This window comes from Lutjanus erythropterus, chromosome 3, assembly GCF_056507025.1.
Source record: "Lutjanus erythropterus isolate fLutEry1 chromosome 3, fLutEry1.hap2, whole genome shotgun sequence".
Taxonomy (NCBI): domain Eukaryota; kingdom Metazoa; phylum Chordata; class Actinopteri; order Lutjaniformes; family Lutjanidae; genus Lutjanus; species Lutjanus erythropterus.
The window spans coordinates 17,441,276-17,458,357 of NC_139319.1; the positions used below are offsets into that span (position 1 = coordinate 17,441,276).

Consider the following 17,082-nt stretch of genomic DNA (forward strand, 5'->3'; position numbering starts at 1 on the left):
TTTTTTCATATAGACTATTAATGAATTGACAGATTTTTCAGTGGTGTTCAGCAGGACATTCAGGGAGATAGTGACATCCACAAAATATAGTAAACAAACCCAGTTGAAGCCTGGATTATACTCTCAAATGGATGCCTTTTGAGCTAATGCATGCTAACTACACTAACGATGGAGAGGAAATGTACAACAATTGGGAGTATATTCAGGCCTTGAGACCTGGGTCCGTGTGGGTCCACAGCTGCCTGCACTGTTACCCGTCTCAGACATCTTCAGCGAACAGACAGGACGACTTGAGTGATTTTTACCCTGGAGAAAAATCGAGGACCACTCGCTCTCCGGCTACTTCTGGGAATCAAAATGTCCTTTGAAGTACACTGTATACAGACTGACCAAAAAACCAAAAACAAACAGCTGTTCGACTTGAAGAATCTCAGTCACCTGATGAGTCTTGGACTGATGATCCAAGCATTCGATTTTCAGGGGACAGCCCTAGACCTCAGCCAAGCAAATGAGGTTGTTCTCAACCACTTTCCTTCAGAGACAGTCGCAAATAGTATAATCCAGTTGCTGTTGCTTAGCACTGTTGGTTGTGTCAAACCCAAAACAGACCAGATTGCTTTTTGACTGGATAATTGCACCTTCGCTGGGTGAGGACTCTTGGCAGTTCCTTCAGGATGAATCGGCCAACTGTGCCAATTTGCTGCCATCAAACTAATTCCTGATTGTTTTTATAATGATGAACGGTAACTGTGATGAAAGACTGTAACCTTTCTGATGATCTTGCACAGAAGACAGTTATTAATAGTCAGTCGGCGAGCTACAGTCGACGGCCATTGGCATGTTCCCAGTTTGGAGAAGCAGAGAGGAGTACCAGCATGGAAGATAAGCGATGAACTGCTGTGGACAGGGTCAGCAACAAATCGTTTTTTAATGAGTATAAAAATGTCCACCTAAAAAAATCCATATCAGTTTAATTGTACACTATATTTAGAATATTTTCATGGATTTACTTTGCCATCAGAAACAGCTCTTATATAAATATCACTTTCTCCAAACCAACCAGACTCTGTGAGGCAAAATCTGTGATCTTGCCTCACAGAGGTTTGGGTTGTTGTGTGGCTTTGGTCAATCCAAACTATCCTTTATAAACCACAAATTACCAATAACACGAACAAACTAACAGATCGAGACAGTGGTAGACCAGCTACTTCTCTGTTCCTCAGGGTAAAATGACTGATTTTCCTATGCTGGAACTCCTCTCTTCTAGTTGTGCCGACAGGCATCTACTGTAGGACACACTGACTGTTGGTTAGTACTTCATACAACCTCACTTAAAAAACATCCAGATTATGTCTTTGAAACTTCCCCTAACCGAACACAACATGTTGAATAAACACCCGTTAATGATGTGTACGGAAAAGATTAGCATCGGTGTGTTGTCACAACAACTGCTTATCCGTCGTCTTAACAGGCATTTTGTTCCTTTTTAAAAGCATTCCTGAAAAGCAGACTGATTGAACCACTCTGCCATTTTCACCACTTTTCTAATGTTTGGTGTTTCTTCATCAATAAATACCTATTTGCCTTATTCCCTTTTATATGAACTTACGTAACTCCCTGCATGAGACATGAAGTGCATTGCCTTTGTATCTTTACATCTAGAACACCGTTGTTGTGTGACTCTGTTGATTTATGCACACATGTATGAAAACAGCCTCATGCGCTGCTGCTTCAGTGATAGACTGGCATGCGATAGTTGCCAGGACTTGCTATTATCATTCATCACAGTGAAAAGCGGTGCCAGCTCAGGAGGTTAAGACCCAGCTCAATACACACTCATACTATATCTGGTCCAAAACCAAAATATTACTTCACACGTTGGTGAAACCATAGTTTGGATTTTGATTTTATGTGATCTTGTTGAAGTTTTAATAACCAAGCATAAGTTACATTTAAAAGTAATAAACTGTGCTTCACAATACGAGTGTTATCAGAGAGGCTTAGGTGTCTTTGCAGAGAGCTCAACTGTTCCTGGTTCCAGTATAATTCAATCATAATCTCCTCATCTTTGGGTTTCTGTAACAGAAAAGTGAAACAATATTCAGATACTGTTGTAATCTTTAAATCAAAGCTGGTGACAAGGGATGCATGATACTAGATTTGTGCTGATATCCAAGATTCTGATATTTTTCAGCTCATTTTGGCAATTGCCGATACAAATATAGGCACATATTTAACACCAACACCTATCATGATGGTCGTCTAGCAGATATGAACATAATGTGCACTGCTTTTCGAATTGTACACATTCAGAAATGGCAAAATAAGCAAAATAAGAAAACTACTGCTGAGTTTTCTTTTTGTCTTTTCTTCTGCACAAATTAGTTGTAATAATCGGAATGACGGCTCTTCAGATTTAGGAATTCAATTTGTAGTGTTGGAGGATGAGATTTGACTCCTCCTCACGTGATCAACACTGAACAGTCACTGCAAAAAGAAACTTGGCTGTCTGTTTTATCTGTCTGTACATTTCAATTTGATAGTGATATTTCAATTTAAAACCTTTATTGTCTGATACTGATGGTGTGCCAATATTATTTACCAAATAATAAATCTGATGTGTATATCTTTTTTGTTCATATAAAATGTATTCTTCCTTTTAACTAAAAGCGCTTCTGTTTTCCTTCATTAATGATGTAAAAAGTAGCCAGCCATGACCTGAGCATGTGCAAAAAATTGGCATAACGTGTTTTGGGCAATAAATGCTTGATTTATGTAAGTGCAGTTGTAAAACAGAATGCCACAATCAGTAGCAGTCGAAAATATTCAATTCTCATGACCGATACTGATGATAACCTATAAATATCCATTTTTGCATTTTAAAAAGAGGTTTATGTAACCTATAGTTTATGCACACCTGAGCGTAAGAAAGGCTGAGCTCAGGTGAGCAAAGATGGATGATTTAATATTCCCTAACTGACATTACTATTCTTAAAAAAAAGCTAAGGACGGTTCTGACTCTTCAAATGTTCATTTATTTATTTATTTATTTATTTTGAGTAAAGTACATCAGAAAACTTCACAAATATACTTGAATTTAGTATATTACCTAAGCATTCAAATGAAATGCTTTGACATAATCTGTCAAATCGGATTTATTATAGCTGGTATTTTTTGTGTCATAATTTCATTATCAGAATAATAAATAATATCGTTTTCCCATTATTGGATTGTAACTTATCAGCCCCTATATTTATTATGTATCCCTAAAAACACAGAGAGCCCATCCCACCACTTAAGCGTGGAAATGAAAGATACTTAAAATGTCAAGACGGATTTAAGTAATCTGTCACTTCACAGTTGGTTTTCATTTGTAGCCTCTGTGTACACTGGACGGTTTCACTGAGCAGGTGTGTTCAGACACACGCAGGTTTACTCTCAAGTTGAACTTACTTGGCACGTTTCTTCTGCCTGGCACACTGTTCTGTGGTTTCCACTGAGCATGGACCGCTGTTTACCTTGAACAAGGTACGTCTTGTCTTGGTACGATTTTCTGTGGTATTTCCATGGAGTCACTATCCTCTGACGGAATTTCCTTGTTCCCATCAAAGTCAGGCCCAGTCAATGTCATATCAATACATCTCGTTGTATTGATCTCTGCAGGGCTGAAATCTGGGATTGACATGTACACTGTCATTGTGACACAGAGGCGTTGACTCGACTCCATGATCATTTTGTGGCTGTAGTTTTTAGTGATGTTGTGTTGGGTTGCATCATATTCAGGGTTTTGTAGTGGAGGTGGGCAGAAATCAACCCACCTGCACTAACATTGTGGAAAAGTAATACATTTTAATAAAATAAATTAGTTTTGGGAGAGAAAAATCACACAGTTGTCAGCAGCAAACACCATACATTTTAATAGTGTAGGTCTTGTTTTGGCAATCATCTACCGACTAGATTTGTCATGAGACAAAATGTATCACGATCTGAGTGCCTTATCACCTCTGCTTAACACGTTTCAATAAATTTGGTTCAATATTCCAAAACAAAGTATAAAAAAAACAATATTGACTCAAAACACAAACAGCATAAGTGGTCGACTCAACAAAAACTGATCATTGTGTGTGAAAGAATTTATTCCATGTGTGGTATTGAATCACAAAGATAAAACAGTTTTTATTCTTTTGTTCACTCAATATAGATTTCCTTGTTTAAGTTTGTTAGACATCAGACTTTAAGTTGAAAAAGAAATCCACGAGGTGAGCGGCTTTTTCTTTACAGCAAACCAAATTGTTGGTCATGGCAGTGAGACATCATGAATATGTAGATGCTTGCTGTGCTTGTGCTCTCTTCATGTGGGCTAGAATAGCTTTTGTCAAGCTTTCTGATGATAATTCAAAGGAGCAGAATACAGTTGTTTGTTGAAAACAAAGCACCACCCCTCAAATCTCTTCCTTCTTCCCACTCTGACCCTGTGTTGATGAGGCAGAGTGAAGCTTCACCCTTTAGACATACAAATTATTACTATGGAGAACTGAGACACATATTTTGCTATAGTCACAGCTGAAATCAGATACCTATTGAAATAATCAGGCTATGAATATTTATTAGAAGCAGAAACAAAAACTGTTTTGTTTTAATTTTTGTTGGAGAAAATTTGAAAGAGGAATAGCTCCATGTCTCCACAGCTTACAGTCAAGCATAGTCAGAATTAAACCCTGCAGTCAGAGTGTGCAAAGCTGACAGCACAAGTAAAATTACTACCATTATCTGATTTTAGCTATAGGGAGAAGAGCTTTCATTTTCATTTCATTTATTATTTATTTTATTTTTAAGGACACCACACATTAATCAGCAGTTAATGTTGTTAATGTTAGTCAGATGACTAATTTTCCACTGCAGTCCTTTGAGAAGATGTTTCAGAACCTATAAAATAATCAGATTCACAGAATGGAGACAGTAGGACACCATAAAGACAGCAAAAAGAGCAACAAAACAAGAATTTTCAAGACAGAACACAAGCCACGTGGAGCAGCAGGAACCAACAGAACATAGCAGCAACAAAGAACAAACTCTAACACCAAGCAACAACACACAGCTCAGCAGTCCTGACCCCAACTGTCTTTCATTGCATGCAGACATGCAGAGCAGCAATGAACAGCAGACATAAATAAAATACAGCTGTCATTATGTTTATTACTGATTTTCTAACTGAACCATCAGAGGATGCAGACTTTAAATCTCCCTGATTGTGTGATAATATTGATATTTTCACATCACAGGTGATAAAGAAAGGCATTAAAATGTGAGTCACGAAGGCTCATATAGGAATTCAGTGTGGTGCACTGCACTGTAAAAAAAGAAAGAAAAAAAGGACAGATCGTTGAATATTCGTATAGGACGGCCAAATCTGATTCGACTAAGGAAAATCTTTGGGACAGCCCTAGTGTGCACATAAATGAAAAAAAAAAAGATAAGTGAACAGAATTATTACTTTAAATCAGGGGTGTCAAACGTACATGTCAGCACTGTGCCCACCAAAGAGTTTGGTAAGTTGTAGAGCAGTCATTAATTCCAGACCAGAATACAGTTTTCTGAAAAAACAAAACAAAAAAAAACAATAAATACTTATGTGGTCTGTATTTAAAGATATTGAACATTGACAAAATGTCGTCAATCACCACCTTCAGTATAAAATAATCTGTATCATACGTCTATCTTAAAATAATAATGGTGGAACCCTGTTGCTAAGGCACTGCCAAAACTTTTGACTAGTAAATTATTTGTAAGGAGCAGATAATTTCACCTCCCTCCTCTTTAGCTCTTTAGGTGTTGTGTGGTGAAGGTTTTTTCAGAATGTATTTCTTAGCGCTAAAAAAGGGAAAAAATTGCGAGGTGTTCTTATTTATGAGTTATTATGTAATGGTTGTACTGGTCTGGCCCACATGAGATCAGATTGGGCTATATGTGGTCCATGCACTAAAATGAGTTTGACATCCCCGCCTTCAGTCCTTTTCCAAAACAGAGAAATCTTTAAAATCCTTTCTGGGCTCACAGAAGTCACTGACTTCTTCTCTTTTGGGTGGGTGGAAGACTGTTCAGCTAGCCAATGCAGTTAGCTGCTTTCAAACAATTTATTTCATGGTTGGCAGAGTTTTGGCACTGAACCTGCTTGACGTGTGGTTAGACCTTCTCTGCTCTGTAAATGGCTTCTACACTGAAATTCATAGCTAGCGCTGTTAGTATTTCTCCCCTATTTAATTTGCATCTCATTGAATAGATGTACCAAACTGCTCAACAACCACTCATTATCACAGTACACAGTTTATTTTCTTACTTTTTAAAAAGGGATTTGGGAAGAAAAGACGGACACATTCCCTCAGTTTTGTTTTGCTTTTTCATATTTTGTGCTTAAAATGATTTCAGGGCCATGGGGAATCACAGAAGCATTACAGTTGCTCACCTTTGCAGAGAGCAGGGTTCAGTCCCCTGCAGCCATGCCTCTGGCTCTCTGTTTTAATGAACCCATTTGGCAGTACACGTGGAAACTGGCAAAGGACTGTGTTCCGGTCACTGCAGTGGTGCACTCCAGGCTGTAATACTGTTTTGTTTTTTTGTGATAATACATAATGATATTCTATTCTTGAGTTAGTGGCTTTAAAAAATGGTGGAAAGTATTTAATTAATACAGAGGACATTTATTTAACTTGGAATACATTCGGGCCTAATAGCTGTTTCCCAGAAACAATAGTATTAAATCTTTCTGTCTCTCTTGTGTCATTTTACAGTGACTACTTATCCAAATTCCATTATTCAAATTATATTCAGAAATTGTCTGAATTTACTCTGTCTTCATCTGACGTCCTGTGATTTCCTGTCTTGTAGTCTCGGGAGCCTCTGGCGCTGTGCGACCTGAAAGCAGAAGTGTCCCCCAGGATCTCGGCCGAGGACTTAATCGACCTCTGTGAGCTGTCGTTGGCGGGGCCCACCAAAAGGACCAAAGCTGGCAAGCCCAAAATCATCGCTGTGGACATCCGCAGTGTTGAAGAGTATCCTTATTATTTCTGTGTAGATATTACGTGAACCCGCATGTTTCAGTGGCGAAGCCTATAGTGGTGACATTCTTCTCTGCTGAGGGACATCAAGACACGGTGCATACAAATAGGAGCTTGTTTGCACAGTCTTTGTTGGATTGTATCCAGCAAAGTAAAAACAACAAACGCACTGCTGACATTTGCTTTCACATACCTGAGATATGCACCTGAGATATTTTCAGTCACAGAAAAGGCTGATTTAAGTAGAATTTACTTCAGCACACGTTCTCCAGTGTAATGCCTTCTGTTCCTGCTTATGCTTTATGCAAACAGGTAGTGGATACATAAAAAGGTATTAACTCCTTTTCTAACTGATTCCCGTGAAAGGAGAATTAACTTGGGGAGAGGTTTTATTCTCTCGTGTTTGTTGTCTCAGTTGTGACTGTTGTGTGTGCTGCTGTCTTCTGATGGTGATGTGTTGTCCAGTGGTGCTGGAACTCACAAGTCTTTATAGTTATTCTGAAAGGCCACACTGGAACATTAGTGAAAAGCTGACTGTCATGAGTAATATGGTTTCAACACCAAAATTACCACATATATACAGGTTTCTTAAACTTGTCTAAACCCACTAAAAATTAGCAATTTGATCCTTTTCCCATTGCCAGCAGATGAGTTTGCCTTCGTGTTTTTGTCTCACGTGTGCTGGAAAGCCAAGACACAACTCGTGTGTGCAGTATACTTGTCAACCCTCCCCTGTCCATTTCCTCTGTGTTCTCAGCTCTCCTCTAACTGAATCTCTGTAGTTTTAAGTTTAGTGTCTCTCCGGTGTTGTTGTTTGTACTTTCAGGTATCTGCTTTATTTTTACTATTCATGTTCACTTTTATTTGAAGAGAAGTCATGTTACTGCTGATTAAAAAAAACAACATTTCATGATTTAGCTGCTTCATAAAACGAGCTTATAGATAACAAAATAACAGGGGACTTTTATTGTGAAGAATATGTAGGTAATAAAATGTTTATCCACTGTCTTTTAGTCAAGCATCTAGCTTGACTAAAAGACAAGCTAGTCAGCAGTAAATACACACTTTCAGGTGCTTGGTGGGCTGACACACAGAGTCAAGCCACACAGCACGAATATATGAAAAAAGAGCAAACACTTAGCAGAGGGAGGCAACAAGCTTTACACTGGACAAAAAAGCTACTAACATCTTTTGCCTTCTGTTGGAAAGGGCATTTTCACTCGTGGGTCAAATGACTCTGCAGTAGTCCTGGATATTTATCAGCTTCAACTCCAGTCGGCAGTAATGGAAACATGACCTCCAGGTAGACCTGCTAATTTTTGCAGCTTTTCCAGTGGAGGCAGTGAAAGCTGGATGCCTCCATCAGTAACTTCTGAAAGTGTTTAGCCCTTTTTGCACTCACATGTGTTGGCTTGGCTTGACTTAGTTTGAGGTGTGTCAAATCCCTGCCTTACCCAGCAAGGCAGGGATCTGCATCTCTGTTACAACAGTGTTAGCAGCTTTTTAACTGATGACACAGGGAAACACTGTTGCAGAATCTCCCAAACAATGGAAGTGAATGATGACCAGTTTTCAAATGTAAAAAATCAGAAACAGAAAAAAAAGTGAAATGCCTCAATACTGCTTATCTGGCATAATCCAAGTCTCTTAAAGCCCCGGCATGCAGTTCAGACACCGTCACACCACACACACTCAGTTCAGAGGATGTACACACACATGTGAACGTGACTCCAAGCTAGGATCTACAGTGAAGATTTCGGCTAAAAATATGGTATAGATGACGACTTTCAAGCAAACTTGGCATGTCACAGGACGGAAACTTAAGTTCAAAGCACAGAGATTTAGTTATAAGCTACAAAAGAGCTGAACACACAGAAACTTTTAATACATTTTTAATAACATCTTTTTCTCTTGTCTTTTTGACAAATCTGAGCTACTTCTCAGCTTTCTGTTGCGTTTGTGATGTTGAATGGAACACATCAGAAAAACCTGCAAATACACGTTAACTTTGGTGTAACGCTGTAATAGAGTGGGGGGAGCAGTATAGTTTAAATTTGGGGATAACAGCCTACACTTTTAGACAACGGTGAATTCAGCTGTATACATGGAAAGTGACAGGCGAGCGAAAGAATGAAGTTCACACCCTGGCTCACCTCTGCACAGCTGGCTTATCATGGCGTGAAGTCCTTCTGACTGATTGTTGTTTTTGTAATGATACAGAACTTATTTTTGTTGTGAATTTGATATTGGAAAGGTTTGACAGGAGGAGGTTTCTAAAGCTGTTGACCCCACAAGAACATCTAAAGCAGTATAATGCAGATTTTTTTTTTTAATAGTGCAGTCAGGCCAAATTTCACCTGGGAAAATTTTCTCTCCTACTAGGTCAGACGATAAAATAGATAAAAAAAAAAAACTGAATTGCACTTATTGTTGTTATCAAGTGCATGTGGAAGCCCATTTCCACTAATTAGTATGATGAGATACTAGATCATTATTTTAAGAGGGTTTCTCATTATTTAGAGATACTGAGTCATCATTTTGAGATACTAAATCATTATTTTGAGATTCTACTGTAAGTCTTTATTTCAAGAAAGTCTTTCATTAGTTTGAGATGCTAAGTCATTATTTCAAGAAAACATCTTATTATTTTGAGATAGTTTGTCATTGTGACTTACAAGATCTAGTTCTTTTCATTACACTGGTGGATATGGAGTCAGTGGATTAAGATTTTTTATTTTTTTTGCTATGGGGTCAAGAATAACAAATATCGAGGTGTCCACTGTGCACACAGCCTTTCTGACAGTGATCTTCTACTCTATACCTCACTGAAATATAAACAGACGCCTCTGCTTTGAGATTTCTCTCTGATTTCTGTCTCTGTCTCAGCTGAACCAAACTTGTTCTGGCAAGGTCATGGTCCAAGTCCTTGAGTATACAAGTTATAGCTGTGATGTAAGAATCCCTGATTTTATGTAGGTTGTTTTTATATCATGTCTGTGCCTGTCTGGCACAAATGTGTCACACTGGTGCCATATGTATGATGGTCTGATGTGTGAAACTTTGTTCCGTTTTATCTGCTGACTAAAGAGATACGTTGTCTGTTGAATTATTTGCACAAGGTAAAAGGGTCATGACGCACGCAGAAACACAATTTGTGCAAGAGGCCTTTCTCTTGATCCCACGGTGCTTCTGATCTCTTGCTCACCTCTTGACTTGGTGCCAGCGCTTTCCAGAGTTTGGAAACCGAACCACAGGCCAGGGAGAGTAAAACAGCTTGTTTCCCATCAAAGGCAAGTAGGGGCAGATATAAGGGGGGATGATCTACTTCAGTTATGCGCTGCCAGACTCTGAACATTCAGTAAGGCCCTTCATATCCACCCAGGCCGCCTCACCGTATCCTGCAGTCTCAGAGACGGGGGTGGGGGGGCATAATGCGGTGGAGATTAGCCTGTGAACCTGAACAAAATGCAGTCCTCTGGCCTTTTGGCAACAACACAGTTTCCTCTTTTACACGGTATATTCTGTTTTATTTTTGTCATGAGAGAATTCTGTAGTCTGGTTTTTGTTTGAATAACCAACTGATAATCATGATTAATACATTTAAATGTGAATTATGGTTAACATTGTGTTAGTAACAGCTGTATACAAAGGAAGTGTTTCAAATGAAGAGTTTCTTTGTGATAGCTGACTGCCATGACTACCACTGCGTGTACCTAATATATGTGTGTGTGTGTGTTGCTGTCCAAAGAAGAAAATGTATCCAACAAACTAAAAGATTAAGCGTTCCTATACAGTTAGAGAAAAATCCGTTGCTTCTAAAGATAAATTAACAATTTTAAAAGCCATTGGATAAGCTGAAACTTTCTTCAAACTTGGCACAAATGTCCGCTTGTACTCAATGATGAATTGATTAGATTTTGGTGATGAAAGGTCACTGTGACCTCACATCCATCCCATACTTGTGAATGCGATACCTCAGGAATACCTGGAGAGAATTTCCTCAACTTTGGTACAAATATCCGCTTGGATTTAAGGATGGACTGATTAGAATTACATGTTTTTGGCCACAAAAATTCATATGCTAACTATGACAAAATATCACACCAATGTCTAATAATAAATATCCAAAAGGTCAAAGGTCACATTTACTGAGGCATCATGAAAAAAAAACACAAAGCTCTCTGTCAGTCCTCCGTATTCCTCTGTAAAATAGTCTCTAAGTGAAGACAGCATGTTTCTCACCGGAAATTATTCACAGTCTGGGATCGTGCCTGTCATTATAGTGATAACCACCATTTTGCCAAGAAAAAATGTACTTTAAATCTTTTTAATAAATCCTTTCAGAGTCTTCACTATTATACATATGTTATGGGAGTCTGAACAGACATGTATCTAAACTGCAACTTGACTGGTTGTCAGAAGCCACAACCACAAGGTGGTAATTCTAGTTGCTTATGAAACGTTTTGGAGATGTGTGGTTTTCACAGGACATGAACAATATGCAAAGGTCGATTTGCATACACACACATCAATGTAGGTCTCCCATACAAACGAATTCCCTCTAAGTCCCTTAAATTAAAAATGAATATTTCTCCTGCTTGCCACATTTAATAACCTCTTTATCCATCTTTTCCACAGCTCTGCACAAAATTACAATATTGCATAAAGAAATTGATTTTTCTTTTGCAGATGGGCAGTTTTATTTATCACTGGGAGTAGAGTGACCCAGAAAACTCTACCAATAGGAAATGCAGAGTGCTCAAAGGAGTGAGCCTCACCCTTCAGCCCTTCAGTGAAATGGTAATTGTCTAAGGGGGTTAAAGAGCCGTTAATCAATAAGGATTAGAGAGCAGAGCTGGGATTTGAAATGGCAGTTCCTCTGGCCAAATTCCTCGACTGATAGACAGAGGCTCCTCAGGCTAGCTCACATGGGCAGAAGGGATTTGACCACTTTCACAGGATTTGGCAACCCTTGTTCACCTTTATTGTGATCTTAGGCAAAGCTCTGTTGTGGGTGTCCATGGTCACAAAAATGGATTGAATTAAGACCTCTGCGGGGGTAAATCAGGACAATCTAAATTCAGCTTCTGAGGTGCCTTATGGTTACTCTCTTATATAAAACAACTTATTTGGGCCTCTTGTGATTCTGAGGCTAAATGTGCCAGCTAGAGTACTACACACTACATTATGTAAGATACTGACTCCTTCTGTTCCTGTGGCAGCTGGTGTGATTTAGTGAAGATAGCAATTTGACCGTGAGAGAAGTCGAACACCACTTGTGGTAAAATATGTAGCAGTAATGTCAACAGCCACACTCTCCGAAATAGGACAATCTCCTTTTCTCAAGAGTTATCATTCAATTATATACCACTCTGGGGTTGTTCACTGTCCCTGTGCTCATACTCACTCTGTTTTTCCAGCAAATCCCTCACTAAGACCTGCTCCTCTTTTCTTTTCTTTCCCTTTTTTTCTTTTCTTTTCTCCTGCTGACTGCCTTATTATTTCTCTACGTCTTATTGTTCTTTGTCCTTCCCTGCCTTCTGTTAAGAGAGTGAGTTTTCCTTCACATCGTTATCTTGAAGCTTGTCTTACATACTTTTTGTATTGGAAGTCAGTCTGATAAGCAGTATAACAAGCACTCTAATTAGGTTATCATTGAACTGACTTGATATTGTTTCCTCCTGTCTATTGTATCCGAGTCGTCCAAGGATATTATGGTTCCCATGAAAGTCAAGGTGTGCCTCTATAAGAAAAAAAAAAAAAAATCAGGGTTCAGCTCATTCTTTGGCCCTGGTCCCAGGCAGCTGCCGTACCTGTTCAAAGTCGTGCTCCTTAACCCCCCTATCTCCAGCTTCAGCAGAGGCCATATTTCTGGCAGCATCAACATTCCCTTCAGCACGGCGTTCAGCCCTGACGGGGAGCTGGTGCAGTGTCCTGCAACAGGAATCCTCCAGAACTACAGAGGACGTGTCATCGTGGTCATCAGCCACGCCATGAAAAGTGCTGCCATGGTGAGAAAACAGTCACACACATACACATCTGTGAACAGCACTTCAGTGTACACACTATTTAGACTAAATCTGTTGACTCTGATGTATTTAGATAGATATGGATTACATAACCCACCATAGTGATAGTGAGTTATATATGCACTGTTGGCCAAGGTAATCAGGATATGAATTAAGTTACTTTTCACTCACTAAAAAGCCTTTAAAGAGTTATAATATCACTTTACTTATTACTTGGTATAATCAGTAATTAGTTACATTACTACATTACTTTTGTACCTTGTTGGTGGTTGTGTTGCGCTCCAAAGTTGAACTGCTTTTCTGGTGAACTTTTGACACAATTAATACCCAGATGTCAGCTGTGGTGGTAAAAAAGGAGTCAAACAAACTCAAAGTAATGACACTACTTCCCTCTGTGAAGGTATACTCCTCTCCTCCTCCCCTTCATCCTCCATTTCTTGTTCAGTTTTTTTGTCAAGAAGGTGTCATGACCTGCACTGACGTGCCACATGTACACGTTAGCATAAGAACCTACAGAGGTCAAAATGTAACTCAGTAACTTAGGGATACTTGGTTAGTAATTATAATGTTATTACTGTTTTGGAAATTGTAATCCCCTGCATTACATATTGGTGGGTGATAATAATAATAATAATAATAATAATAATAATAATAATAATTATAATAATAATAGGGTTATAGTTTCAACAAAATGTTAAAAGCACAGATAAAAGAACCAGTAATATCAGCGCGTTATAAGATATATGGCAGACTAAATTAAACTGCAACAGACAGCTTTAGTTTTAAGTTGTTTGTAACAATACACTACAGTGAACACAACGAAGAGGAGAAGGAGTTGGAAAAAAGACAGGTGCACTTAACTTACATGGACTTGGTTCAGCTTTAAAAAGTCAGACAACAAGCAGAAAGCGATCATCTGCAAATCATGTCAGACGACAGAGGTAGTAATATTTGATATATTTAGGAAAAGGTCCTAGTAATACAGTTAAGAGTACAGTAATATCTACCAATCAGTTGTCATACTAGTGCTTTACGAATTTAGAAAGAAAAGAATTGTTTAAAGAAAAACACTATGACATATACCATTGCCATTCATGCCTTCATTTATACCATGATATAAATTTTAGCCTGCTGCTCAGCCTTATGCTCAGCTTGTCAGTCTTGACATATTCTGCACCCAAACTAGCAACTGTGTATCTATCGATAGAGACTTGACATCAGACAACATATATGCATATTACCCAGCTATTATGATTGCATCTGCATATGACAAAAATATGAAAGAAAATACAAAAATATTGTTTAATTTAATAAAGAATAAGCACATAATTTTGTTATAGATTCCTACTGACTATTTTACCCCCCAAAGAAGAAAAAGAAAACTATGATGGAGGTGAGTTTGCAGGGCAAATAGCACCATTTTCAATTTGATATGAGTTCTTTGAGCACAGGCTTATTTTCAAGGTAGCAATCTGAAGGTCCCATTCTCCAGCCATCACAGTGGACCCCATCCCACCTCAGCAACCACAGTGCCTGCACAGTCTATATTTATGTCCCTGATCTTAGGCACTCATAGGTCGGTACTGTTATTGTTTCAAAGTGCATTAGAAATATTGAGAACTGTAGTTAAAGGTCCAGTGTGTAAGATTTACGGGGATTTATTGACGGAATATGTCAGATATTGAGCATAATATTGATGAGTGTGTTTTTCTAGTGTATAATCACCTAAAAATAGTACTTGTGTTTTCCTTACCTTAGAATAAGCCATTAAGGTGATCTGGTAGCTCAGTTGGCAGAGAGTTTGCCACATGTACTGAGGCTATGCGTCCTCAGCAGTGGCCTTGAGGTGAACTTCTGCCCACAGTCCTTTGGTGCATGTCATTCCCCCACTTTGTCTCCCCTTTTCCTGTCAGCTGTTCTATACATCAAAGGCATAAACGCCCAAAACAGAAAAACAGAGAACACCATGCTAAACTGAGATGATAATGTTGGCCTGTTATTCCACCACGTTGGTCCTAACTTAAATATCTCAACAACTATTTACAACAACTATTTTCATTAAATTCATGAATAAAGAGATTCATGAATAAATAATACTGACTACGCTACCAAAAGTGTGATACCATCGATCTGTTGGAGAAAGTTCCTCCATTTCTTTCTCTTTTTTTTACAACCAACATGAACAACAAAAGGTTTAGATTGGATACTGGCTGCTATCTACCAAGAAACAGATGCACAATGTGGACACTCAATTTGCTGCTGTGCAAGGGAACATTTTTTAAACTAGAAAAACTATTTAAAAAAACAACGCAAGTTGTCTCTGTCAGAGATTTTTGCATGGAATTTCCTCGATGTCCTGCTTGGGGGTCATGACAGGCAGACCTCTGTGTCATATTGTCTTCTTTAAAACTTATCACTTGTATTGTGGGTGAATTGCACAAAGCAGGTGTCTGATGAGATTGTTCTGTGGTTTTGAAAGATTTTTTTTTTTTCACAGGAGAGCAGTGATTACTTATCCTGATCCTGTCTATCATCCTAATGCTCAATGAATTAAAAATGACTCATCAACACAGGCGGGGCAGAGTGGTGGTGCTGAACCTGCCTCACAGCAAGAAAGTTCTGGCTTCAAACCTGCCTGGCTGAGGTTTTTCAGTTTGCATGTTCTCATAGTCTTGTTGCTCTTAAACAGCTGTGCCAGTCACGCTGATGCATAATAACAATAGCTCAACAAATGAAGAATCTGCCTCGCCAGGATGTCATGTTGTTGCCTGGATGGTGCAGAGCGGCACGATGTGAACACACTGCACATCAATCAATATTAGACTTTTTCAGTCATAATTCTACTGTATTTCACATTGCAAATGGTTACATCATATATTAAAGCACTGTTTGCTTCATAATGAATTCAAGAATAAAACAAGAAATGCTGATTTTCTAAATTTATTTATTTATTTTTTTAAGAAAGCTGCTAAGGAAGCTGTGACACACAGGATTAATGAGCCCCGATATCTGACATCTCTTGCATAAAAAGGCAGAATACCCAGTTAAAATGGGCCGGTTTTATGTGTGCACAGGTGTATGGGATTATTATGTTGCAGCCTGGTGCAGGCTGAATGTAATTTAAGCAAGGCAGACATTGTGGACTGCTGTATGTAATGGCACTGTGTTCTGGTGTAGCAGTGTAGGGGTTTCTGACACAACTTCACTTATTTTTAAGGTGCATGGAGAAGGAAAAAAAATTTAAACAGGTCAAAACTCCAGCAACACTTATAGTATGTAAAACAACTTTATAAAACTGACTAATTGAAATCATTTGAGAAATCTAGATGTTATAGTGCTTTTTATTTGGGAAAAATGCTGCTCCCCTGTTTACATGTACTTATTCACAGGCCAGCCTTGATCAGACCAAAATGACAGCGACGTCGACGTACAATCAGAAGGGGTGGTACCAAGTTTGTACAGGATGTGATGTGCTATACTTCAAAAATGCTTTAATATATTTTTAAAATTAAACTTGCACATCTCCCATCAGAAGCTTTAGATTCATCAACATATCTGTCCTGCCGCCTTCAGGCATCTGCAGGGATTTTGATGAACTGAAGGAGAAGCTCCTCATACAGTCTTAAAGCAGCCGATACATAAACACGTCTACTGGCTGGAGACAAAATCACCAAAAGAGGAGCAGAATGAGGTTGCTTTAGAAACAGACATGGCTCTGAAACTTCTACTTTTAGTGAAAAGTCTTAAACACATTTTCCACCAAAATAACTAAGTTAGTCTTCTGCGCCGCCTCATTTGAATGAACCGCCAGCGTATCTGCATGCCTCCTCCCACCTGAGCACCATGCACCCTGTGTTGGGCACCACGTTACCACATATATGGAATGTCAAGGTCAGGAAAACACCAAACTGTCTAGTAGTATCTGGTAATAGTGCCCCTAGTCTTGTTAACATTAAAGATTTTATGACACAAAGGCCCAATACCCAGACCTCTGTCTT

The 17,082-nt window shown here is 38.7% G+C and overlaps 1 protein-coding gene across 2 annotated transcripts in view; it reads left to right on the forward strand.

Moving 5' to 3' along the window:
• Positions 1-17,082, forward strand: part of tbck (TBC1 domain containing kinase) — a 69,723-nt gene that overhangs the window by 48,417 nt on the left and 4,224 nt on the right. For both annotated transcript variants that reach the window (XM_084715234.1, XM_084715235.1), the window contains exons 24-25: positions 6,886-7,049; positions 12,907-13,066. In XM_084715234.1, the coding sequence (XP_084571360.1) occupies positions 6,886-7,049; positions 12,907-13,066 (324 nt within the window). The remainder of the gene's footprint in view (positions 1-6,885; positions 7,050-12,906; positions 13,067-17,082) is intronic.